The 24,361-nt window shown below is 41.3% G+C and overlaps 5 protein-coding genes across 12 annotated transcripts; 1 reads left to right on the top strand and 4 right to left on the bottom strand.

The window, feature by feature from the left end:
• Positions 1–4,742: 4,742 nt before the first annotated feature.
• LOC115563091 (uncharacterized) lies at positions 4,743–4,989 on the bottom strand. The gene has a single exon (XM_089257184.1). It carries the CDS (start codon positions 4,875–4,877, stop codon positions 4,743–4,745), a length of 135 nt encoding a protein of 44 aa, XP_089113310.1. The 5' UTR covers positions 4,878–4,989.
• A 346-nt stretch (positions 4,990–5,335) lies between these two features.
• Positions 5,336–13,524, bottom strand: tho2 (THO complex subunit 2-like protein). 2 transcript variants are annotated; one of them, XM_030385493.2, is made up of 16 exons: positions 13,157–13,524; positions 12,913–13,081; positions 12,602–12,849; positions 12,348–12,481; positions 11,889–12,289; positions 11,083–11,832; positions 10,632–11,021; positions 10,218–10,565; positions 9,862–10,146; positions 9,495–9,803; positions 8,747–9,434; positions 8,011–8,682; positions 7,877–7,920; positions 5,822–5,996; positions 5,722–5,765; positions 5,336–5,654 (listed from the first exon to the last, which is right to left on the bottom strand). In XM_030385493.2, exons 1-16 carry the CDS (start codon positions 13,360–13,362, stop codon positions 5,535–5,537), a joined length of 4,983 nt encoding a protein of 1,660 aa, XP_030241353.1. In that variant the 5' UTR covers positions 13,363–13,524; the 3' UTR covers positions 5,336–5,534. The 2 variants fall into 2 exon arrangements, with proteins under 2 accessions (XP_030241353.1, XP_089113242.1); XM_089257116.1 differs by having other exon boundaries at positions 7,877–7,924; positions 8,012–8,682.
• A 176-nt stretch (positions 13,525–13,700) lies between these two features.
• On the bottom strand, positions 13,701–17,703 carry Ir25a (ionotropic receptor 25a). Its single transcript, XM_030385522.2, has 9 exons — positions 17,517–17,703; positions 17,191–17,340; positions 16,832–17,107; positions 16,263–16,701; positions 16,003–16,117; positions 15,671–15,916; positions 14,873–15,465; positions 14,290–14,805; positions 13,701–14,237 (listed from the first exon to the last, which is right to left on the bottom strand). Exons 1-9 carry the CDS (start codon positions 17,611–17,613, stop codon positions 13,847–13,849), a joined length of 2,823 nt encoding a protein of 940 aa, XP_030241382.1. The 5' UTR covers positions 17,614–17,703; the 3' UTR covers positions 13,701–13,846.
• A 450-nt stretch (positions 17,704–18,153) lies between these two features.
• tank (EI24 domain-containing protein tank) lies at positions 18,154–20,746 on the bottom strand. Its single transcript, XM_030385526.2, has 4 exons — positions 20,314–20,746; positions 19,915–20,210; positions 19,048–19,722; positions 18,154–18,990 (listed from the first exon to the last, which is right to left on the bottom strand). Exons 1-4 carry the CDS (start codon positions 20,326–20,328, stop codon positions 18,513–18,515), a joined length of 1,464 nt encoding a protein of 487 aa, XP_030241386.1. The 5' UTR covers positions 20,329–20,746; the 3' UTR covers positions 18,154–18,512.
• Positions 20,747–20,861: 115 nt separating this feature from the next.
• Positions 20,862–24,037, top strand: LOC108649497 (lysosomal dipeptide transporter MFSD1). Of its 7 annotated transcripts, none has more exons than XM_089257332.1 (7): positions 20,862–20,885; positions 21,534–22,022; positions 22,085–22,612; positions 22,668–23,145; positions 23,209–23,327; positions 23,395–23,494; positions 23,652–24,037. In XM_089257332.1, exons 2-7 carry the CDS (start codon positions 21,830–21,832, stop codon positions 23,698–23,700), a joined length of 1,467 nt encoding a protein of 488 aa, XP_089113458.1. In that variant the 5' UTR covers positions 20,862–20,885; positions 21,534–21,829; the 3' UTR covers positions 23,701–24,037. The 7 variants fall into 7 exon arrangements, 6 of the variants coding, with proteins under 6 accessions (XP_089113458.1, XP_089113456.1, XP_089113457.1 ...); XM_089257330.1 differs by lacking the exon at positions 20,862–20,885 and adding an exon at positions 20,918–20,941; XM_089257331.1 differs by lacking the exon at positions 20,862–20,885 and adding an exon at positions 21,164–21,286.
• Positions 24,038–24,361: the final 324 nt, after the last annotated feature.

The following is a 24,361-nucleotide window of genomic DNA, read 5'->3' as shown; positions in this document are numbered from 1 at the left end:
TGCGGAAAGCAGAAAAAAAAAACAGAAAATACAAATATTTAGGTGAACGAATTCATTACAGTTCGAAAAGAAAATTATGAAAAATATCTATAAATATACACAAAGAAATATGTGAGTAAATATATTTCACAAAATGTCACTAACAAATTAAAAAGTGAAAATAAAAATTGATTCTTGAACAACGCACATTTTGACTTTGTTTTTCGAAGCATTTTCCATTAGCAGCAGACAGCTGCCCCTTGCGTAGGCTCTCGAGATTTTTGTTTGGATTTGTTGGGTTTATAAATAACATTCATTTAGTACACAGCACAGAGCATATTTTTCGAAAATATAAACCAAACTAAACTCGAACATTATCATAAAAGTCAATGTAGTCATATGTAGTTGCCCGACGCGAAAATGGCGCAATTCGAGTTCTGGAAGCCTACACGTGCTGTGTGACTCAACCACTGATAACCATGAAGCACAAACACAATTTTATTTTAAGTACATGCATACATAATGTATGTATATATTGATATATTTATATATTTTTGTTGTTGATAATATTGCTATAATATTTATTTTGTAATTTCTTTGCGTTCGAATTGAAGAAAACAAACTGCAGTCCGCGCTCTGAAGTCAAGAACTGAAACGGAGCAACAAACAGCAGCAGGAAAATTCAAAACACCACAGTGAACGTAACAGAGAGAGTGTGAGAGAGAGAGGGTGGGCAGAGCCGTAAGCGAGAGAGCACGAGAACTGAAGAGAGAACTGAGAGAAAAATGCCGGCTTTAGCACAGTGAGGCAACAACGAGTAATAAAACGACAAAAATTGTTATGAATTTATATGGAATACAAATTTTGAAAAAGTAGTGTTTAAATACTTAATTGAAAATAATGGTAATTAGTATAATTTTTAATAAGAAATAAATTCTATTTTATTATATATATAAAACTGCGGAAAAAATTACCCATTAAAATATGAATTGAGGCTATATAGATTTTGTGAGATATAACAAAGTAGCAAAAGGAGACAACAAAGCCTATTGATAATAACTAATAATCTGATATCATTATCGATCATTTGATTTTACAATTGTAATTTTAGCAACTTGCCAATATGTGGTTTGTCATCAATAAATGAATCGCAACATTATCATGCTAGAGCTCAATATCCTCTAGTCGGCGACTCCTAACTAAACCAATATCTCTTGTTTCTTCTATTTAATTTGGTATTTTTCGTTTGCCGACAATTTTCATTGTTAATTGGAATTAGAAATTGAGTGCACAAGCGACCGCAAAAGGAATTACCAGAGCCTGCAGTTTGAAATTGATTTTTGCCAAGGGTTCGCTGGGCGCGCAAGGAGAATAAACCCAACTTAATTCGCTTGTAATTACAATGTACACAGTGCCTGTCAATGTATGCGATTCCATTTGGCTGCCATTGAAAATATGCACATACATATGCACGACTGTTTGTGTGCATATATATGTGTGTACATATGTATATATATTTATATTTCAATATCAGGTTCGTGGCATTTCCATATCGATCGACTGACACGAGCTACAAAAATGGCAAAGAAGAAAAGGCAGAGGTATGCTTGGCCTGTTGTCAGGCAGGCTGAAGGATAACGATGGATTTGCAGATGATGCCTTCAAACTGCACAACAGATATGCAAGATATGTGCAATATGTTCAAAAATTGTTTTGTGTGCGTGCGTGAGAGTATGTGTGTGTGTGCACATTATCCTTGTACTTGAACAGCATGCACTAAGTGCACACATAATTGAAACCAAAGGACATACGCCTCTGCACCCCTAGACGTCCTAGACGTCCTGCATGAATTGCATGCCGTAACGAATTTCTCGCTCTGCCTTAAGCTATCTATCGGTGAGAAATGAACTTGTTTACGTGTTTATTCAGCGATTTGAAGAGGCAATCAAATGATATTAAAATCCACTTAAAATAAGTGCTCTTAATTGTCTAATTGTAGTACTTGACTCAGAGATAAATCGTGAAATTTGATTGATAAGAAATTTGAAGAGCACTTCGAACTAAATAAACAGCTACCCAGAATTATAGAACCCAATTAATTGATTGAAATTTTATTCAGTAAAAGAAAATTTTTAAGTATCTCTGTGATTTTATTTTAAATATAAAAAAGTAATTACTATAAAAATCTGAATTTGATCAATTATAAATATGAATTCTTACCAAAGTTTAGTATAATGAAAATCATTAAAGGAAATCATCATAATTTTACAAAAAATAATCATTTCAGCACTTCAGTAAAACTTTCTCGATTTCGGACTTCTTGTCAAGCATTTGGGAGCAACCTAACGCAAGTTTAGTTTTCTTAAATACATTTTCAAATCACAAAAGACGGCCAATAAAGGCAGCCGCAGGAGCAAAGCTTTTATGCCACTATAAGGCATAAAACTTTTTGTGGAAGGAAACCCTGTTGGGTCAACAAGAAAAATTAAAATGAAGATGAAGACATGGACGGTCACAATGAAGCTTGAAATTCAATAGACTTAAGCTCTAAGTGTGCGAGCTCAAAGCTATTACTTTTTCCTAGATATCGTTATAAATATGACGAATAAAAAACGTATTAATCCTGCCCCACCGCACACTAAGTAGCAACAAGGCGACGCGTTATGTAAGCGGCTGGCGTTGCCTCAAGGACATTCGCAACAAGACCAAGGTCCAAAACAGACAAAAAATAACAGTAGCTCGAAGCAGAGGCCGACACCAGTAAAAAAAATGACAAAAAAATACGGACCTCAAATAAGATAATGATGAAGAAGAAGAAGAAGAGCAAAAGAAATTTATTACACTTTTGCAATGGCCGAAGGACGAATAACACACAGTACTCATCGAGTAAATCAGTGGCAAAGAAAGGCAAATACTGGTTCGGGCGTGACAAAGACACAATAGTTATTGCTTTGGCCATTGCCAAAGAGGATGACCGAACTACTAGAAACTCGGCGTTTAAGTACTATTACAGATATTTTACTGAATAAATTTTACATTTATTGCTCTCTAAAAGGATTCGTCGGAAATGCTGTGTTTTCCCTGCCTATCTCATAGAAGTATTTGCAGACATTTCAGCTACACGTTGTTTGCTTTAAATACCTCTGGCATATACCACGAACAAAGCAAACACATATAAAGAGGATGTGTACATAAATACATTCAAAGTACCAGTGTTGAGTAAAGATTACACAATGCTAGTGGCATTGTCTTTACATGCAATACGATAATTAAAACTGATATCGATAGACACATGCCAAGCCTGACTGATCAAAGGGAACAAAATACGAAAGCAATGTTTGAAAATCTAAGACTTGCAGTTACAAAGAGTGTGGATGAGAGTGTGTGTGTATGCAGGGTGTCTGTGTGTGTGTCGCATGGCATTGTCCACATGACAAAACAAAATCATTTACTCAACAGCAATACAACAACAACAATCCGAGCGACTGCAATGCTGCGACACACACAAACACACACTCACACACACAAATACACAACAAACACACGCATACATACAAAACGTAGCATACTTTCGAGCAGCGCTTACAGCTTCGTCTATATGTCGCCATTGTTGTTATTATGGCAGGGAGCTCACTTGGCAGCGACAACGAATGTGACGTAGAAATAAAAGAACGAAAACGTCGGCGTTGCCGATGCCGATGCCGTTGTCGATGTGACAACTTGTTTTTGTTTAGCGTAGGTACCGTTAGCGTGGGCGCGCGCTTCACACGTGACATGCGCACTAAACGCTGCCGCCTGCAAAAACAGATGTTTGCGATTTATTGCGTGGGAGAGCTCAAAAAAAAAAATAAAGCAGTTAAGCCCAGAGCTGGAAAGAGACAGAGCAAGAGCAAAAGCGTACCAAGCGTACCAAATAATTACAAACAAAAAATCACCATTTTCGATTTAACAAAATAAGAATATGTATGCAAAAGCAAACTACAAAAAGTTTACATACGTACAAGATTTAAGTTAACAGTTAAAGGGGTTTCAATTAAATAATATGTTGCTTTATGAGAAGCAGGTACACAGTAGTCAATAGCCGAAAAGTGTACTGAATTTGGTACGTTTATTCTGGATAGCCCGGCCATAGGCGGCAGCTGAGTACTAGCTACTTTTTACTGCAAAGGGACGACAAAGGACCTTTTTCGGTTAATTCTAAGTGAGCAACCATGCCATTTTACAAACTATAGTCTATAGTCTAATGAAATGATATTATGGCATATGAAAATCGTCAGTTTATTATGCAATTATTATCATATTTAAAAGCGTTTACACAGTGCGTGTTTTGCGCATAGTTTAAAGTACATATTCAATTATGTAAGCTGACGATGTTTAGCTATGTATATCCCAATTCATATAATGAAATATTCATAGAATAATAATAATTGAGACTACGTACTTTCTCCGTCTGATTAAATTGTGCAGCAACAGCGACTTTTAAGCAGACACGCCTATCGTTAAGCCGTCATTATTTTTGTTTGTTGTTTAATTTTCATAAATTTGTGTAGTCATATTTGTATTGTTCACTTGGTTAAGGGGTTAAAACACTAGTTTGGCTTATTGCTCGCACGCCGCCAATCGCATAATAATTGATGTAATTGAAATAACACTAACAAACTTTAGCACACGCACACACTTCGCCCATTAACTGATACTGTCAATTGGTATTGGTGGGTGGGTGCAGGCGACGGCAGCGCCCGTCCTCCTCCACCTCCTGCTGCTTAAAGCGAACGCTTGAGCACGTTAAAGTTTTGCATTAGATTTGCCGTTTTCATGTAAACAGCAAACAATTTGATGTGATTTTTGTGAAAATTTGTGTATTTATTAAAGTAGTCTTGCCGCCGGGCCATTGCCATTGCCAATTTGTTGGAGCACGCACTGAAGACTAAAATTTTCTCGAGCTTCACCTTCACGTGTGGCCACAGGACATTTGCTAGCGATATATCCTTTGCAACAAAATGTACTAAAAATACTCATAACGGCGTTGGGCGCACTTTAGGGTTGCCTTTGCTTCAACTGGGCTAAAAAAAAGCGATAACAAAATAAATACAGATACACAATAAAAAATACACATTATCATTAAATGTGTGTATTAATACATATATGCATTAGTTGCTAAAATAGATCTAAAAACTAATTATCGAAGTGTCATTTCGATATTTATTAAATGACAATCAAATTATCGATGACAAACTTACAAAATGCCTGCGAATGGCAGAATATTCAAATTTAAAATTTTATTTACGTTCATTTATGTATGTAGTATGTATTTAATCTGTGCACACTTCAGCAAATTTAATAATTGCAACTATAATTATTTGTTAAACTATACATTATTTATTTTGTTATTGACTTTTTTTTAATTAGGTACTACAAAAAATTGTAAAACTTTCACAAAATTGTTTTTTGCCTTACGTAAATAAAATTGTATGGAGTTGTTATATTATTGTTAATTAGGTTTTTTATTCTTAAACCAAATGCTCTGCACAATACGGGAAATCGGCCTCATGCGTTCAGTAGTTCATTCTCGAGGAGCGTGTCGACTTCGAGATACTGTATTGACGATCATCACCTCGCGTACTGCCTCCGCGCTCTCGATCGAATTTGTCATGCGAGCGTTCTCGGGATTTTTCCTGCAGATAACAGTAGGAAATGTTGTCGTTAGCCATCGCACTTTGCTTGCTAGTATGGAGGACTTACTCTATGGCGTTCCCGTTCGCGGATGTCCTCATCGCCGTTTTGTGCTAAAAATTATATATTCTTGAACTTCCAGCAGAATGATTCACTAAATATACCTCACCTTCACGCCTACGCTTATGGTCGCTGGTGCTGGACTCCTCGTTGCGGTCTCGCTTCCGTCCTAACTTGCGATCCTTGCGTGCGTCACGCTCCTCATCAGACAGCTTGTCCTTATTGCGCTCTTTGGTCTTGAGGCCGCGCGCTTTCTTCACACTATCTACGAGCTCTTCTACCTTCTGTAATGGCATTTGATTAATATGGACTGTAAAAATCGCTGTGAACTAATAAATGAAAATAAAAAAAAAAAAACTAAAAAGTAATTATGTATTAAGACCACGCCCAACAGCACATTCAATGTACCCGCCCGTTGCCACGCTACTCCTGGCCCGCCCCTAAGCTGAGTGTCCGCCCCCACAGCACGCTGATCACTTACCCGTTTGCACACAATCAAGAGCAACGAATAAACAACTAAACTGCAATCGGCTTTGTGCTGAATTGGAGAGTCGGATCAATGGTGACAACGCTGGGCGCTCAAACGTCCAGTGGAAAAAGTGTTCCATTATTTTGGTAGTTTGTATTATTGGTAGAATTTGTTTTTGTTTTTTTTTTTTTTTTTAGGTTTTTTTTTTATGATTTTAAAAACGTCTCTGCTGATGAATTGGTCCAATTTCACGGGAAGACATTTGTGATTCCTTTGTTGTAGATTTACTTATTATCCAATGCGTCCTTTATAGTGGAATGTTTTCATTGTACAGTTCTTTGGTCACTCAACAGATTTAGGTAAATCTCTCTTTGTAGAATTATCCGCGGGTCCACGTTTTCAAAAGAGTTACATCACAGGTAGGTAACAAGGACTGCTTACGAAGTTATGAGAAGGCATTGTGTTTAGTCCAGGATTTGTCTATCGTCCATCTTTGTGTTTTTTTAGTCGAATTCGGAAGGGTATTTAACTGTAGACTCCAGTCTGACGAATTCGGAATACCGTTTGTTAAATATATAGCTGATACATCTTGTCCAAAGTGGATTTATTGTAGAAACCAAAAACAGGACTCAGTGTTGTGTATTTTGAGTCTTAGGTTAAATGATTTTTCTCTGGAGTGCTTGGGTTTTTTGGAATATTTTGTTGTTTTTTTTTTTTTGCCACAGCGTGTGATTGTTGTGTAGCTCTCGTCTAACCAAGCTTTTATCTGCTGATTGTTCTGGTCTCTAGGATTAATATAGCTCAGTCAGCTCTCCTGTTACTTCATTGTCTTCCAGATCAGCGATAACCAGTGGTTTTAGTTGCGAATGGCTCCGGTTGTTTTGCTTCCAGATTGCACAGCATTTAAGCGGCTGAAGTTGGCTTGATCTGCGAGTTGGTGGCATATGAAAGTATTGGCGTTGTTGCTCCAATGATGATTTAACGTTTGTTGTTTATAGTATATTTGCGTAATCTTCCCACGTTGTTTTATCTTTTTTTTTTTATTTATTTTTTTTTTTTCGTTGTGCGTGTATGCTGCATACACCGACTCTGCTTGGCTTCCTGAGTTTGTTTTTCTTCATCGGCTTGAGGAGTCCGTCGTTGTTCTTCTTGTGGTCCATTTCTTATTAAAAACTAGCTTAACTTACCCTAAAACTACATAACATTTCCATATATATAAGGCTTAAAACCGAGTCTAGAGATTATTTTTCAAAAAGCTACCTACAAATTAAAATACAAGTGCTACTAAAATCTCATTCACATAACATATAAAAATATACTCTCTCTAAACAGTTGAACTGTGCGCTTAACTTAATATCAACATATACCTTAATACTACACATTTTTTGTCCCCATTTTTAAACAACTATTGTATACTTAGATAATACACTTGTTTATCAAGGACGAGATCCAAATGTGTCCAGAGAAGATATTGCTTGAGGTGGGTTGCACAAATTGGTCTGAAGTCGTCTCAGATGGTACCAGTCGTACCAGGTGGTGATAAATGTGTGTGTTCTAAGGCGCTTCTCTCATGCTCTCAGTTTAAATTTGTTTTTTTTTTTTTTTTTGTATTTATTTATAGTTATGCCCTCCGTTGGTTGCGGTTCGGTCGGTCGTTGTCTTAGCGTACTATGTATGCAACCATAAGCTACTAACCTTTGAACTATTTGTAGATGATTCCAATTTACGACGCTTTGAATCTGCAGGCAAAACAGGAATTATATATTTAGTATATCTCTGCATAACCTCTATAATGTGGAAATAATGCATTATATTGTGATTTCATTTACCTTTATCATATTCAATTGTCTCGTGGCTACGTCGATGCTGCAGCGAACCGTTGCTCTCGTTGGACACCGAACTCAAATCACGGTCTCTTTGACGTCCTTCATAGTCCTCGTAGTGGCGATGATCCTGGCCGCTGTTGCCGCCGCCTGTCACCAGATCAACTGTTTCAACTCCCTCATGCCGATGCTGGCTTCGCTCATCGCGTCGTGATAGCTTCTCCCGTTTCTGTGCACGCATAGTGGCAAGTTCCAACTCCTCAAGGCGCTGTGTGCGCTCGCGTGCTCGCTGCTGCAGCTCGGCCTCGGTACGCTCCTTATTGCTGTTACGATTGATCTCGCGCTGTGAACTGCGCGTGCTGCTTAAGCTGTGGCGCTCTTCACGTTCCCGATCCCTCTCCCGACTGCGTCGCTCGTTTTGACCGCCATTACCGTTGCTATTGTTACTGCTACTATTGTTGTTGGTATTGTGGTTAGTACTGCTATTGGACTGCTGCTGCTCTTCCTTGGCATCCATGCTCCGATGAGATTGGGTTTCCCTGACCGCTGATGTTGACGCATCCCTCTTGCTCTCACGTTCGCTGTTCGATGGCGCAGAGACGGTTTTGGAGATGGAAACCACCGTAGATGCCGTGCCCTCTGGTTTGCTGGGCTTGCCGTCTCCACGCGCTGCTTGAACTAAATAGGAATGGGAATATATATTGATTGACAATAGTTTCAACCTTAAGTTAATGCTACTTACCAGTCTTTGCGTCCGGCTCTTTTCCTGATGCCTTTGGATCATAGAAGGACGAACTACTGACGGTTTTTGTTGTTGGTGTGGCCGTCGCCGTGGAAGCAGAGGCATTCGCTTTGTCGCCGGGCTGCACCTTGGCGGAGCTACCGGTGGGAGTTGGCGCTGCTTCCTTTACCGGCCGCTCCGCGACCTGATGGAAGTCGCTCTCTTTGAACATATGAGGAGACTTTAGTTTCAACTGGCCAATATAGCTGGAAGCGATGGCAAACAAATCCGGTCGCTTGGTTTTCTCCTCCTCGCGCACTTTGTCCACCTTGCGTTCGATGATCTGCGCTAGCTTGGATAGAACCGGATAATGGGGCAGAATTCGCATCAGTATGATAAGCGCATTGCGTATTTGCATGAAGTCCTTTGAATCCAGACAGAACACAATCGCTTTTGTGATCTTATAGTGCCACTTGTGGCATACATGACGATAGTTTTCATAGCCAACATGATCGTTGGCCTCCGAGAACTGATTGCTGACGCGGAATTTGGTCACAAAGCCAGGATAATTGGCACACTCCTTATTGAAAACAGCCTGATCCGCGTGCCAGCGCATTACCGTCTCCAGCATGGCACACAAAAATCGACCATAACGTGTCGCCTCGCCCTCCGTGCAAGATGTAACCGAGTACGTAATATCGCAGAAAAGCTAAACAGGAATTACAACATTAATAACTAAATTAACTATTTGCTGGGAGTCTATTCATACCCGATCATAACAGAGCAACGTGGAGAAATTCGCCGTCTTCAGATTATGTATGGTCTGAACGAACTTGGCACAGTAGAGTGCGTCCAGGGCAGTGAAGGTGCAGCGCGGAAAGAGGCATAGCTGCAGGAACTGTGTAATGGTATCATTTTTCGCTGATTTTGCGGAGCGCAACAGAAACCAGCCATCCTTTTGCTCCTGTAAACGTTGCAGAATTTTGTCCACATGCTCATGTTGTTTCTTACGCTCGTCATTTAGCTTCTCCATGAGCGCAATATAGCGCTCCTGCTCCTTCTTGTTCTTGGACTGGTTCTGGAAGAATTAGATCATTAATCACTGTTTCTCCGATATTTATTTAATTGACTATTACCGAGTCCTTGCCATCGGCAGCTTGCTGTGCCAACTGCTTTAGCTTGCCAATCTCACGCTGATAAATCTCATTCGGCACATGCAAATCGTACATACTCAGACTCCAGAAGGTAACCAGAAACTGAGGACTTATGTCCTCCCACACTTTAGCGCTGTGCAATGGCCGCACCGACTCTACAATGGGATTCATGATCAACTGCGTCGCTTCCAAATACTTTTGCAGCTTTTGGGCTGTCGTAAGCTTTTTGGCATTAGGATCCGCCTTACGCAATTGATCATATTTTTGCTAACAGATAAAATTAAAATAAAAATTAGCTTTCAGGTGGACAAAGTTAACCAATAATAAATTCTACTTACATTAATCTGGTGCGTGAACATGGGGCGTGCCAAGAAAAAGGCAACATCGGTGTTAATGTGGTATTCACGCAACATGGTAATAATTGATGGAAGGCGTTCTACATACTCGTCCACCGAATAGGTGGAGCCCAAGAATGTGCCAAACTGCACCAGGGCATCCTGGCACTGATCATACAAGCTGCCCACAAGCTTCAAGTGACTATGTGCAGCCGTTTCGCGATATATAACGCAATGCTTCTGCTGGGCCATCAGCAGGCAAAGTGTGACGGCGAGATCGTTGTTGGCTAACGCCTCCTTCAAACGATTCGAAGACTTTTTTGTGTTGCGCACCTGACTAAAGTAGCCCGCCTGAAAATACAATAAACAATAAATCTATATTTATATCGAACTCAAATATATAAATTATAAATTTACCTCGCCACGCAGCTGCTCGCCGCCACAAAGTGCTTGCAGCTGATCGTTTGTCATCTCTTCGCAGGACTCCACACCCGCCATTTTATGGACAAGTTCGCGTAGAACTAATAAATCCAGACTCTTCTGAGACTTCAGTTGGTTGGCTACATACTGAAGTAGGCCGCTCATTTCGATGCTGTACTTTTTGTAGATGGTACCACAGAAGGAAGCTAGGCTTTGCAGCCACAATGAGAGCGAGGTGCCATCGTCCTTAAATCGCCCCCGACCCGACATGGTAAGCGATTCAATAATGCAATAGCCCAGGCAATCAAACGATAGAGCAGTCAAATACTTGAGCATGTCACAGACCGGACCAATCAAATTGTCATAAATTTGAATTTGAACAAGAATCTGAAATAGGTGTAATTTGTTTAAAATGAAATTCACCAGAGATTTAATCATAAATACTTACATAATCGAAAAGCAGACCAGGCGTACAGTGGCTTAATTTGCCTACTAGACGCCCCAAGGGTTTTACATTCTCCTTGCTCACACGTTTCATGAGTGCCTTTATGTCCCGCTGTGCCAGACCGCAGCGACGTATCAGATTTGGATGCATCTGATAACTGTCGTTTTTCCAGCGAGCGTACATGCTGTAGCGCAAATGATATGGAAAGAACTTAAGCACAGCCCAAATCTCTTCGGACATGGAACAATTACTATCCAAATACAGCAACGAGGGCAATATGCTGGCATCCAAACAGGTAATGATATCGTAATAATGCTGTTCTTGCTCCGAATTCGGAGGGGGACCATTCAAGTTGTCCACGCCCATGTCCAATAATATTTTACCCATAATGCGCACTAGTTTGTACATCAACACTGTGTCGCAGTGCATTGCTGGACCCAGAACATTGGCCATGGGCCATGTGTATTTGCGCAAATCGGCAAAGTCTTGCGCCTGCATCTTTGCCACCAGGGCGGCATCGTCGTACAAGCGATTACGGCTGGGCTTACGACCGGCAGGTGCTTTGAAAACTTTCTTATAATAAATCTGCTCGACTGATAAATGCACCAACTCCACGATGGCGCGTGCGATTGGATCTTGAACCACAACTGATTGATCTGGCAGTTTCTGTATGATTTTGAGTGCATTGTCCCAGTCGCCAACTTTAAGCAGTGCCTCGCACAGTCCAAACTTCTGATTAGCATTGTATTTCTCCTGCAGAATTTATATAAGGTTAGTTACCATAAGACAGTGATACTAATGAACCATACCTCATCAAATTTCTTAGTTGTTGGTGGTGGTGGTGGCTCTTTGTCATCTTCCTTCTTGTTAGTGGAGATCACATGAAGTTTGCGTACCATTTCCCTGGCGTCGGCAAGGTCCTCCTCCCACTGAGCACGTATGCTACCATCATTGGGAGTTAACCAGACATATATATCATTCAGTTCAATGACTCCATGCTTGAGCAGCAAAGCGCACACATGATATAACGAACGGGGTGTGCGTGCCGCCTGAAAGTGGCAGAATTTGTAGCCAAGCACTTCGCAGATAATGGCGCCGGTGGGCATATAGCTGCGTAGCAGAGGTATAAAAAGTTTCCAGCGATCGGGACGCGTCTCAAAGGATTCAATGATAATATCCAGTACGCGATTGGGATCAAGATTGAAGCAGCCTATAAGCAATGAATGGGAGGTTAATGATAATCTTAAATTAAATATAGCTGAGCTCACCAATTAATGATTTTATAATATCCATTATTGTATCAGGTGTTGTGTGCTCCTCGAAATCCTGATTCATTTCCGTGATAAGCTTGGCAAATCCTTCACTCTCCTCGCGAAAAAGATTAAAGCGTCGCTGTTTGTAGCTGCGCAATTTTAAAGGATTGTTCGGTTAATTGAATATATATTGACCACTGCATACTTCAGCAGATGTATTCATAGGTTTTCAGTTAGTTTGAGCAATATACATAAATAGGAGTACTTACTAAAGCTTAGTCTTGACTTTGATGAATTTAGTGTAGAAACTTTTGTTCTTAACAATGCCCACTTCCTGAAGCGTATCAATTTCCAAGCGTTCTTTAAGCAAACTCTCCGGCAGCACCTTGTCCAGATCCTTAACAATTTGTACAAATCCATGCCGCTCCTCTTGTAAGCCCTCAGTCATCAAGGATGTCTCACTGTCCAGAATGTTGACCACGTCCAATATAAGACTTGGAAATTCCTTATGCAGCGCCTAAAAATAAGAAATCAAATTATATATATTTGGCTTTAGGTGCCCGGCATGCGCAGTACTTACCACAACGTCTGTGAGCACATGTAGTACGACATCTTTCTTGAGCTTGTAGCGCAATGCTTGCCAAAGCAACTCGTATATGGCGTTTGAGATCCCGCGTTTGAATGTGCCATGCTTGTCGAAAACTGGACTTTCTGGGGTATCCTGCAGCTGTTGCTTCAAGTACTTCAAGCTTCAAAATGAAGAGCGTGTACATAGAATATTAATACGCATATAATAGACATCCTAGAAGCAGCTATGTACATACAATTCGTTTCGCCCAGACTTATCAAAATGTTTAAAAATATCTGTATTGAGCAGTGTTTCTTTATTCACACTGCCGCCATTTCCATTGGCTTCCGTCAGGGTCGCCGCATCGGGCGCCGTTGTTGCTGTGGTCGTCGTCGGCGCTGCATCGCTTTCTTGCGTACCCGTCACACTGTGACTCTTAGACAGTTTCTTCAAACGACGCATACAAACTTATTATTTCTACGCGCGGGCAACACGTATTTTATTTGATTTATTTACAATTTTTACGTTATTTATTGAACAATTTGACAAATTTTCACACTTTTCTCCGCCTTTTCGAGTGTGAGAGATGTGCCTGAAAAATTTGTCTATCGATAACTGAATATCGAACTAGGGACACTGCGCAAGTTTTTAACAGGGCTACCACATTAGAATCGAACGGTTGCTGAAGAATGGTATGGTATATAAAATAAATCGAATTTAAATACTTCAGGCACCGCCAAAAGGTTAACTTAAACATTTTTGGAGAAAATATGTTATTAGTATAGTCAAGCAATGACCAATTTTACGACACATGAGTTTATTAAAAATTTAATATTCAGAATTGAAAGTGCTTAAGATGTGATAAATTGTTACATATTTTTTTGCTGTCGACGTAGACAATGTTTGTGAGCGATTTTCGCAATATATTACTTTGTTTACAGGTCCTCTAGAAACGCGGCTTGAAAGTAGCCGGGAATTGATTGAAACGCGGACGCAGCGCAGCATTGGATTTCTCGAACTTCTCGCCCGTGTGACCCAATATAATGCCGTCTGTTGCCTTTCCGCCATCCTTGTAGCTGGGTTGGGTGGAGCTGGCTTCAGCCACGTCGATAATGCGCGGATTCTTGCGATATCTGTACCACCAGTACTCAAAGACAAGCGTAATGCAGGCCATGCCAATGCCCACAAAGATGACAATGAAAACGCCGCCAATATTCTGAATGGATATGCCGTCTGATTGATCTTCTGGTTTCTCACAGGCGGCCTGTGCCTCATCGTTCTTCCACCACTTTTCCTTGAGCTTCTCCAGTTGACGCTTGTTCAACAAAGTTAAAATACTACAAAATATGGATTAGCTTAGACTTCTAAAAGTAATCAGTCCAGTCTTACGCATTATTAAATTGATCCTTCAGATGAGAGCCTTGCTGTACCGCAATGGCGTAGGGCTTTCGAGAGAACTCCTCACCGACAACCTGTAGATCACAATTTGTTAGTTGTAGATAGCGTATGTCCGTTGCATCACCCAGAAATGCAAAGCCCGTTGCCGTTGAGGAGTTGCGCACACGCGCCACAGCTTCGTCCAGTGTAGCCGGCAGGCCCGCCTCCTGCATAGCCTGCCACATCTTCGTATACTTATCGCTGACCGGATAATCCCAAACAGCTAGCTTAGAGCGCTCCAGCGGTGTCAACGAATCGTTCAATGACAAATCCTTCCAGATTTCATAAAACCTTTGCTCGATGTTGGCCATGCGTTCGAAATATGTCATTGCAGCGGAGCCATTAAGAGGGGCATAAAGAATCTTATATTGCTTGGCCAGATCATCCAGAGACTCAACAGGTGTGTCCAAACGAGAAACAGTCAGAAAAGCAGCCAAATTGGCCGTGTAGGAGGCAATGATGATGAAGCTAAAGAACAATAGATATTTGCATTTAAGTTTGTCTAACTTGTCTTCACTTTAATTTTGATACCCACCCAAAGAGCCACCAAGTGGCAGCAACTAGTCGACCGGACAGATTCTTAGGCGCCTCGCCACCGCCTTGAGGTGTCAGCGAAGTCATACAGAACCACAGGCACTCCTTCAAATTAAATTCACGCTTCTCCTCGTCGTCCTTGTATTTCTCGCGATTGTTCTGATAGCTGTACGGACTCCAGCGATCGAAGACCCACATCAGAAAGCTGGTAAAGAAATACGCAGCCAATATGCACAGCCAGACATTCGTCTCCAGCACGGTAAGAAATTTGAACAGCGAGCTAGGAGAGCTGGGACGCTGCATCATAATGGTGATGCCCACCAGATCGTAGTAGGGCACCGTAAAATCAATCACGATCTCGCGCTCCGCCATCACCGACATGCTGCCCAGTCCAATGTCCGCCTGCTTGTCGATCAGCTTCTTAACAATGCCATTCCATTCGCCCTTCTCATCCATATTACCAAATTTACCGTCTTCCACCTCTTGAATCTCATAGTCGAAGTGCACAATGGCCGCGATCTCATTGATCAGATCAATGCAATAGCCCTTATAGCCCTTGGGTGCAGTCTCATCGCGCATTATAAAGGGGGCTTGCTGCGATTAATAGATCAGGTTAATGAATCTTTAGTTAAAGTCATAAGTTATTAAATAGAATGTTTTCGTAAATAATAGCTTTAGTCAAATGTTTATTAGTCACTTTCGCAGGTCTTGTCATTTAAACTTTGCGTGCTTTGTCACTCATCCAATCAATCAAGCAGTCATAAAAAACCACATATTGTTAGTCCCGCATATTACTTACCACAACGGTGTAAATGCGATACACCGTATCTGCTGTCAGATTCTTCATTTGCTCCTCATCCTTGACGACCAGCGGCGAGTCGAGGCCAGCTGTCCAGGTGCCGATTGATTTGCTATTGACAGAGCTGCCACCACGTATCTGGAGCACATTGATATCCATTTCAAACTTCATGTAGCTGAAGCCATTAAATGTCTGGCCCGGTTGCGTGACAAGCTCGAAAGTGCCATAGGATGTGGGTTCGGTAACCTTTGAACGTGCCCAAAAACAAAAATCACACAAATTTTGTAAGCAATCATTAGTCCTAATTGGCGTTGGGGCAATAGTAAACACACCTGTGTAAAGTATTGCCTAAGATCAATATTACGCTCAGGTGTATTTCCACCTTGAAAATCATCGCACTTCAGATACTCCATGTCCTTTGGCCAGGCGCCCGAGTGGAGCATTTCTCTAACAAGCATGAAGAAAATATATTTTACTTAGAAAAATCCCAACTATCCAAGAATAATCAGTTCTGTTTTGGTCCCAAAAACCTCAATCTGCTCTTCTTCTATAAGACTAAAGGCCCATCAATCCCACATGTCTCAGCACTTACTTGATGGCCAAAAAGCTGCGCAGTGCCAAATCGAAGTAGAAGGCCGATGTCAGCTTCGGCTCCTCGTTCAAGTTGAAAGTGGAGTAGAGCAGGCCAAGACGATCGCGATATTGCGCATACGCCATGGGTTTCAGGAACATAATCGTTGCATTGTCACGCTTACTCCTCAGCTCACCCTCGTGCTGGGTGATCGCGTGCCAGGCGAAGTTGCGTGCAAAATACGCCGGCTTCACAGACTCCAGCACCATGCCAATGGACTCCAAATTGCCCAGTACAAAGAAGTTATTAATATCCAAATTGCGCAGCTTCTCGATCTGTTCCTCGCGCTCCCGCTTCCCATCCTTGGCGATGGCCGTGATGACATGTCGTGTCTGGATGTTCTGCAGCAACGATTTGTACTTGTGATCCATGACAAAGGTGTCATCGTACAGTATGGCAGCTGAGGAGAGAATTAAGTTAAACTGGAATATTGTGGCTTATAATTCCTATATAAATTCCGATCGATACCTGTAGTACAGGATATGAAAGAGCTGACCTGGCGTTTAGGGTATCCAGTAACCCACACTTACCATTGGTAATGTTCAGCCGCTTGACAATGCTTCTCACTGCTTCTGGCATAATGTCAGCCGGTGGCATTATCTGCAGCAAATACTTTTGCTTCGATTCATCCAGATCCCGCCATTGTCTCAGATCACCCTCCTGTCCATAGGAGGCGCTAATGGTGGGCAGCCCCAGAGCTTGCGTGAAACTTTTAACCGTCTCCGAGGACACGCCCGACTTTGTGGTGTCCAATATTAGATGCGGCGTTTGCTTTCGCTCAATGCTGGCCACATACTTGTTGCAAACTGTGATCAAAACGATTGTAAATACATATGCATATGTGTATATGTAATATATATGTTTAGGTAGATCGAAGATAGAAACCTACTTGCTTCCAGTAAGATTTTAGCATCCGTTTTATTCGCTTCAATGGACTCTATTTGCACCGATAGACCGTAGCTGGGATTCTTTTTCAAATAGGTAAGCACCACCTCGACGGCCTTGGTCGCGGGCTCATTATCCACTTCGTTTATAAAAACTATTAGAGAACACGACATTAGTTTCACTGTTTGCATAGGCGACCCAACTCCCCACTCCCACTACCACTGTCATTCTCAGGGCGACAAAGCCAATCGCACACTTTCAGCTTAATTAGTTTACCTAAGAGCCCAGTGCGCTATCTATTCTTATTCCATCTATCGATTTGCCACTTACACACATTGATATTCTGCGTGTTCTGAGCTGCAATTTCCATATGCAGCACCGTCCACGCTAACCATAGATATTTTAAAGTCTCTATATATCTGCCCATTACAATTTTTCCGTTCGAGCACAAGATCCTAACATTGACCGCACCACACGAACCGCAATTGACAACTGACGACAGGGACTGTCAGGCTATGCAGCGATTCGAATGTGTGGACACACATGTGTCTCCTTGGTGATAATCAATTTGGTTGGCTACCCTGCTGACCACATAATCCATTGTTTGGTGCGCTAATTGGTAACGCCCTCCACCCGATTGGAACCGGATGTGGGTCAGAAGGTGGAGTAATTGTCGAAGAGAACCCTTTCGCTGACAGCCAAATACGTACCCTTGAATTTCTGAATATCTCTGATACAATCTTGTAAATATTTCGACCATTTAAAATTAATCATTACAAAAATATTTAGATTAAATTGGATACAGCAAACCATTTAAGAAATCCCATGTATGTACATACATATATCCCATAAACAAAAATTACAAATCCAATTAGTTGAAAAAAGTTCTTAAGGCAATACATTTCTTTCATATATATATACATAAATTCATAAGATAAACTATATATATTATATAAAACACAATTGATTTTAGACTTTAGAATTTACAAAAAATTTTATTACATTTAAATATGAAACTTTTGAATGCCCAGTCAGATAAAAAAATTCCCTTAATTCCCTGCTCAGTCAATCACGCAGCAGCGGATTGGGCGCCCTCTTAGATACGTAGCTACTAGTTGTGGACAGGCGCTGGCGACCCACGACTAGTGTGCATTGTCATTATGCGTAAACTTAAATTTAATTTTAACATACACAGTTCGATTGCAGTACATGAATATACATATATATACATACATATATGCTAAAGCCTATGCTTAATAAACTATGTGTATATATCTCCGTGTTTGTGTGTGTGTTTGTCTGTGTGTGCATATATGTATAAAAATCTCACAAATTCCAGTCATCTGGACCCGACTCCTCGCGCACAACAATAGGCGTGCGGGGCGCTCCGGGCACAGGTATGGGCACGAGGGGCACGTTGCTGTGCATGCCTGCGCCGCCAAAGAATGGGGGCGGCCTATAGCTATTTGGCGTGGCAGCGTTCGAGCTATGCGTCGACGAGGCTGAAGAGTCGCGCACTCGAGCTGCATCAAAGGCCGGCGGCTGGGCGTAACGATAATGTGGCTGCCCAAGCTGCGGTGTGCGGGAACGAGAATGCGAATGTTCACTCCGCGTCTCTCGACTCCGCTGCTGCTGCAGCATATGCTGGTGCTTCTTTTGCTTTAGCAGCAACTCTTCACGACGCTCCTGCTCCAGTTGCTTGCGCTGTTGAAGTAACATTCGATTAGTTTTGCTCCACGGATTGCCGCCAAAGCACAGATTTGATATGAAAACAACCGGCGAGAAGAGCCGAAGGGAAAATTCACTAAAAGCAAAGGACACTTCAGCAAATATTTCATAAATTTATAGATAGAGCACTTACGTCGTATCCACAATGGGCTTGGCCTCATTGCCGCTCAGTATGAAGAGTGGAAAGAAGATGGAGAAGATGCAGCTGCTGACAATCACAGAGCTAGACATATTTGTTAGCACCGTCAGCGGTATGCCGAAGCCAAGGAAATATGGCCAATTCTTTTCGATGTAAGTGAGACGCCGGTGCAGCTCCCAGCCCATGTTAAACCATTTGTACTCAAAGGAGTACAGCGAGTAGAGGAGGCACAAATGCAGAAAGCATAACGAGGAGCCAACATATTTGACTGGCACCAAGTTCACCAGCATGCTCTGCACGAGGAACAACATTTGCACCACCATGCTGAAGAGGAAATCGGCCACCAATTTACTTATACCGGGTATTAATTGGGGGCGACCTTTGCGCACGCGATACGCCGCATTCGCAATGTCCGCAAACCATAGGGAACTGACGATTTTCGATAGCATGAATATAGGTAGCACCCACATCATGCCAAAGATCAGCGACAAGATGGGATGCAGCCAGCTCCAGACGAAGGGTAGCGTATCCGATTGCGCGCCATAGAAGATGGTGAGGCAGAATTTGAGAGTGGGTAGCAGCACATTCTCAAACAGCACAATGCTTAGCCAGGTAAAGCCGCCATTGAGCAGGCAGCACTTTAATAGCTTCTTTGCTATTTTCTTCTCGCTGCAATTAAAACGTAATAAACATAATTAATGCGTTTCAGTTAGGGCACTTGAATAATTGTTGAGCGGGAAATCCATAGAATGCAGTTGTATGTTAAACAGCTGTTGTATGATAACTTTTTATCGATAACAGCTTTACACATTTATGTAGCAGTATCGAGTAGGGGAGTACCCTTTATTTTTATCTACTTACGCCTGAGGCTCTGGTTCCTCTGCGGGTTTCTTTTTGAATATTTTTTCCAAAGTACGTTCATCGGAATTGGCCTCTGCCCGCTTCTCCAACTCTTCACGTATCAATGCCGCTGCCGAGCTGGGCACTGGCGAAGGCGAGCGTCGCGCTTGTTTATATTGATCCCTGTCCATTCTGCGCAGTTGGCGCATTGTCTCCAGTTCTGCATTTTGCCTGGCCACTTCATTGTCTATATGCAGTACCAGCGTCATACCGCGTATGCTGTCCCACAGGCCATACAAAATGCCCAACGCGATGTTCTGAGCCGTAAATATCCACACATGCACAGAATAATATAAAAACATACGTATATGCATATGTAAATTAACAAAGCACTCGATTCAGAAATATTTAGCAACCCACCTTTATCGCAGCCATCTCCACCTGTCTCTTGTATCTTTAATGTTTTGGTAGCTTTAGCCAACACTAATTGCAATTGTTACGACTGTTGTGAGCATTACAAAAATAGATGCGTGTTTGTATTTACAGTATATGCAGTGTTGTTTGAAACGTTTTGTTTCCGTATGAATTTGCGCTGTTGCGATGACATTATTTCATAGTAACACAGTTTGTAGTTTACACGATGAATAAATTAGAGAATATATGTTAACAATTTATATAATATTATGAACAACAAAAGCTACTTGTTGCGTGGCTCACTGCCTTTAATCTTTGATGCGAATTAAACATATGAACTTTGTTTATCTATGTGTATGTATGTATATGTACATAAAATTTGTGAAATTGTTGCTTCAATGTACAAACGTCGTGTATTTACCCAGCTCTAAAAACAGTGTGCTATCGATATGTCTTAAATGATAACATTGATTTGGTAATCGAACAACTGATTCGAACTAGCTCCAAGGTTACTAGTTCCTAGGTAAAGTGGGAAATCAAAATCAGACGAGTTTAGTTTTTCCGCTGTCGGAAAACAGGTAAGAGGCGCGACTGCCTGTGCTATCAGATTGACCTGCTGTTCTCGATGGCACTTGTTGAGTATTTTTCGTACACATTGAGTATACTTTTCCATTTGTGAATAAATGGCGTTTGTTTTGAATTCAAAATAATAACAATAACACAATGTTAATTATCACAGTTTGTTATCAGCGGGTGCTTTTGAATCATGTGGGCGCGCGCGCCTAATTATAATTTCAAAACAAACCAAATTAAAGACACTGATTTATTATTGTGTGACGTGCGTAGTTGGTGTTGATAAAAAGGCTTTGTATCCTATATACACACATACATACATGTACATTTGTCCCATATGTGCGCCTTTTACTATGTAAACATGAGTGTACTTATTACCTGGGCGGCCAATAAGCAAATAACTGCGGTGCTTTTCGAAATTATAAACCAAAGGTGTTACTCGCTTAATGCTTCACTTAAGCCGCCCACAATGCATGACATTTAATTGATTAGGAGCGCATTTGCACAGTTGGGCCCAACAAACTGTGACCAAGATCTCTCGGTCTTGTTTGTCTAACAGTCACTCACCACCCACAGGGTGGGTCGTGTGTGCACACTCGTATTATAAATTGGAAAATTTTCTAAATCAACCTTCTTACGGTGTTTTATTGCAGTTTGACGACTCAAGCGCTTAGCAACACAATTCAACCCCCACCCCAAGGCTCCCGCCTGCGCCTTGATAGTTCCTCTGGACTTGCACTGAAATAATCAATAAAGCAACATCAGCGGCTGCCACAACAACAAATACACGATGTGGGCTAGTGATAAGCAACAACAGTAGAGGGCAGCCCCGCGGCATATACCCAGTCTCCAGACAACCCACACAGAGCTCTAAACTTCTCATCCCAAGGCATTAGCAAACAACATAAAAAGTAAACAAAAACTATAAATCGAGAGCATTTTCGTGAAAATGTCGCGGGAGGAACGTTTGCCAATTGTGGATACAGCGAGCAGCAGTGGCGAGGATGAGGCGAAGCCTGTGGTGCGTAGGCGCAGCACAAGGGACACCGAATTGGCTCTGCCCAAGGAGCAAGGATGTTGTGCTCCCACCAGCAAGCCCCATCGTTTCCTAGCACTACTATTTATGTGCCTGCTGGGGTTTGGTCTGTTCACCTAGTTTGCTAATGATTGTCAGCAATTGCTAATTGTCCTCTATTGCTTGCAGGTTCCTATTTTTGCTACGATAATCCGGGTGCACTGCAGGATGTATTTCAGAAGGAACTCGACCTGAATGCCACCGAATTCACTTTGATCTATTCCATCTATTCGTGGCCAAATATTGTGCTCTGCTTTGTGGGTGGCTTTCTGGTCGATCGTGTCTTTGGCATACGCATGGGCACAATTATTTACATGCTGATTGTGTTGTTGGGTCAACTGATATTTGCCGCTGGCGGCCTGTTTGGTCACTTTTGGCTAATGATTGTGGGCCGCTTTGTATTTGGCATCGGTGCCGAGTCCCTGGCCGTCGCCCAGAACAGCTATGCCGTGCTCTGGTTCAAGGGAAAGGAGCTGAACATGGTGTTTGGCTTGCAGCTGTCGGTGGCGCGATTCGGCAGCACTGTCAACTTTTGGGTAATGCAACCGCTCTACAATTATGTTTCCGAATTCTATGCTGGATATACGGGTTTGGGTGTTACACTGTTCCTGGCCGGGCTCACCTGTGTGATGTCGCTGCTGTGCACACTTATCTTGGGTATGTTAAGGAAATAAGATATTTCTAATATATATAATTACCTCCTTTACTGCAGGCTGGATGGATAAACGCGCCGAACGTATATTGAAGCGCAACACCAATCCAGGCGGCGATATAGCCAAGCTCAGCGATATAATGTCATTTCGACTGGACTTCTGGATGGTATCGGTTGTCTGTGTGGCATATTATGTGGCCATATTCCCGTTCGTTGCACTGGGCCAGGCGTTTTTCGTATCCACCTTCCATCTAACGCCTGAACAGGCAAATACGGTCAATTCGATTGTGTACTTGATCTCAGCCATTGCGTCGCCTTTGTTTGGCTTTATTATAGATCGTGTAGGTCGCAATGTCAGTTGGGTGTTTGTAGCAACAGTTGCAACAATTGTCGCTCATCTGCTACTCACATTCACCCATATGAATCCGTACATTGGCATGTCAATTATGGGTCTGTCCTATTCAATGCTAGCTGCCAGTCTCTGGCCCATGGTATCGCTGATTGTGCCAGAATATCAGCTGGGCACTGCCTATGGCTTGTAAGTGAAAATATATATCTACATGTATAGAATATATATTAATCAATTTGTATTTTAATTCAGTTGTCAGTCAGTGCAAAATCTGGGGCTAGCCGTGGTCACCATTGTTGCCGGAGTTATCGTGGACAGCAGCGGCGGCAGTCACTTCTGGCTGCAGCTCTTCTTCATATTCTTCCTATTGAGTGAGTGCTATAATGAATGCAATTGATTGTCTGAGTTGATAGCTAACGCTATGTCTATTTTCTACAGTTTCCCTGTTGGCTACATGCGTTATCTGGACCTACGATCGCAAGCATCAGGGCAATTTGAATATGTCGCCGGCACAGCGTACCACCTACCATACTTCCATGTACGTGAATATTGAGTCTAGTTGATCGTATTCAATCTATACATGTTGTATTGGTGTACATTGATTATATATGTATTGTGTGTGTATTATATTGATTGGATTTGAAACAATCATTTCACTAATCTGTACAATCTTTTTTTCAAATCGTCAACAAAAGCTTAACACAGCGCGGCAGTAAGGATCGACGGCCTCTATTGGGCAACTAAATACATATATACATATATTTATATATACATAAAACATATATATAAATATATATATAAAATATAGATAAATATACACTATATATGATTAACCAATGTGATGTTGTTCGCTATCTATAAATGTATCTAGCTCTATGTGTTTGGCACAAACCCTTCAATACTAGTCGCACAATTTACTATTCGATTTACAATTCAATAACGATCCCCCCCTTTCCTAACATATCAAGAAACTATTGTTATAAATGTGATTGCGATTTTGTTGTAATTTATGTATAAATGTATTATGTGCCAGTTGCCAAAGATAAATTATAAATAAAAATATACACGCATATCTAGCAAATGAAGCATTTCTTTTATTTCTATAGTCCTCGATTGGCAGGGCCAAAACTTGGCGGTCCCAAGAAGTATGTGAACTCTTACCAAACTCTTAATCACCGCAGGCAAAACAATTAGAATGATCTTACAATTCACTTTGATATTTATTCAATTTATTTGTATTTGCATATGCATGTGTGAACGATTTTCATTTGTCGAAAATATATTATTTATAATAAATTAAATAAATTAGCTAAAACATAAACAGAAATTCCAAAAATTCATTGGTGTTAAATTTTAGAAACAAAAAAATAAAGACATGAAAGTTTCATTAACGCATTGGACTAGA

This window comes from Drosophila navojoa, chromosome 3 (genome assembly GCF_054131105.1).
Source record: "Drosophila navojoa isolate 15081-1374.11 chromosome 3, UAZ_NAV_1.0, whole genome shotgun sequence".
In the NCBI taxonomy this organism is placed as follows: domain Eukaryota; kingdom Metazoa; phylum Arthropoda; class Insecta; order Diptera; family Drosophilidae; genus Drosophila; species Drosophila navojoa.
Note: the sequence above shows the minus strand (reverse complement) of the source record. Positions and strands in the feature narration are given on the sequence as shown.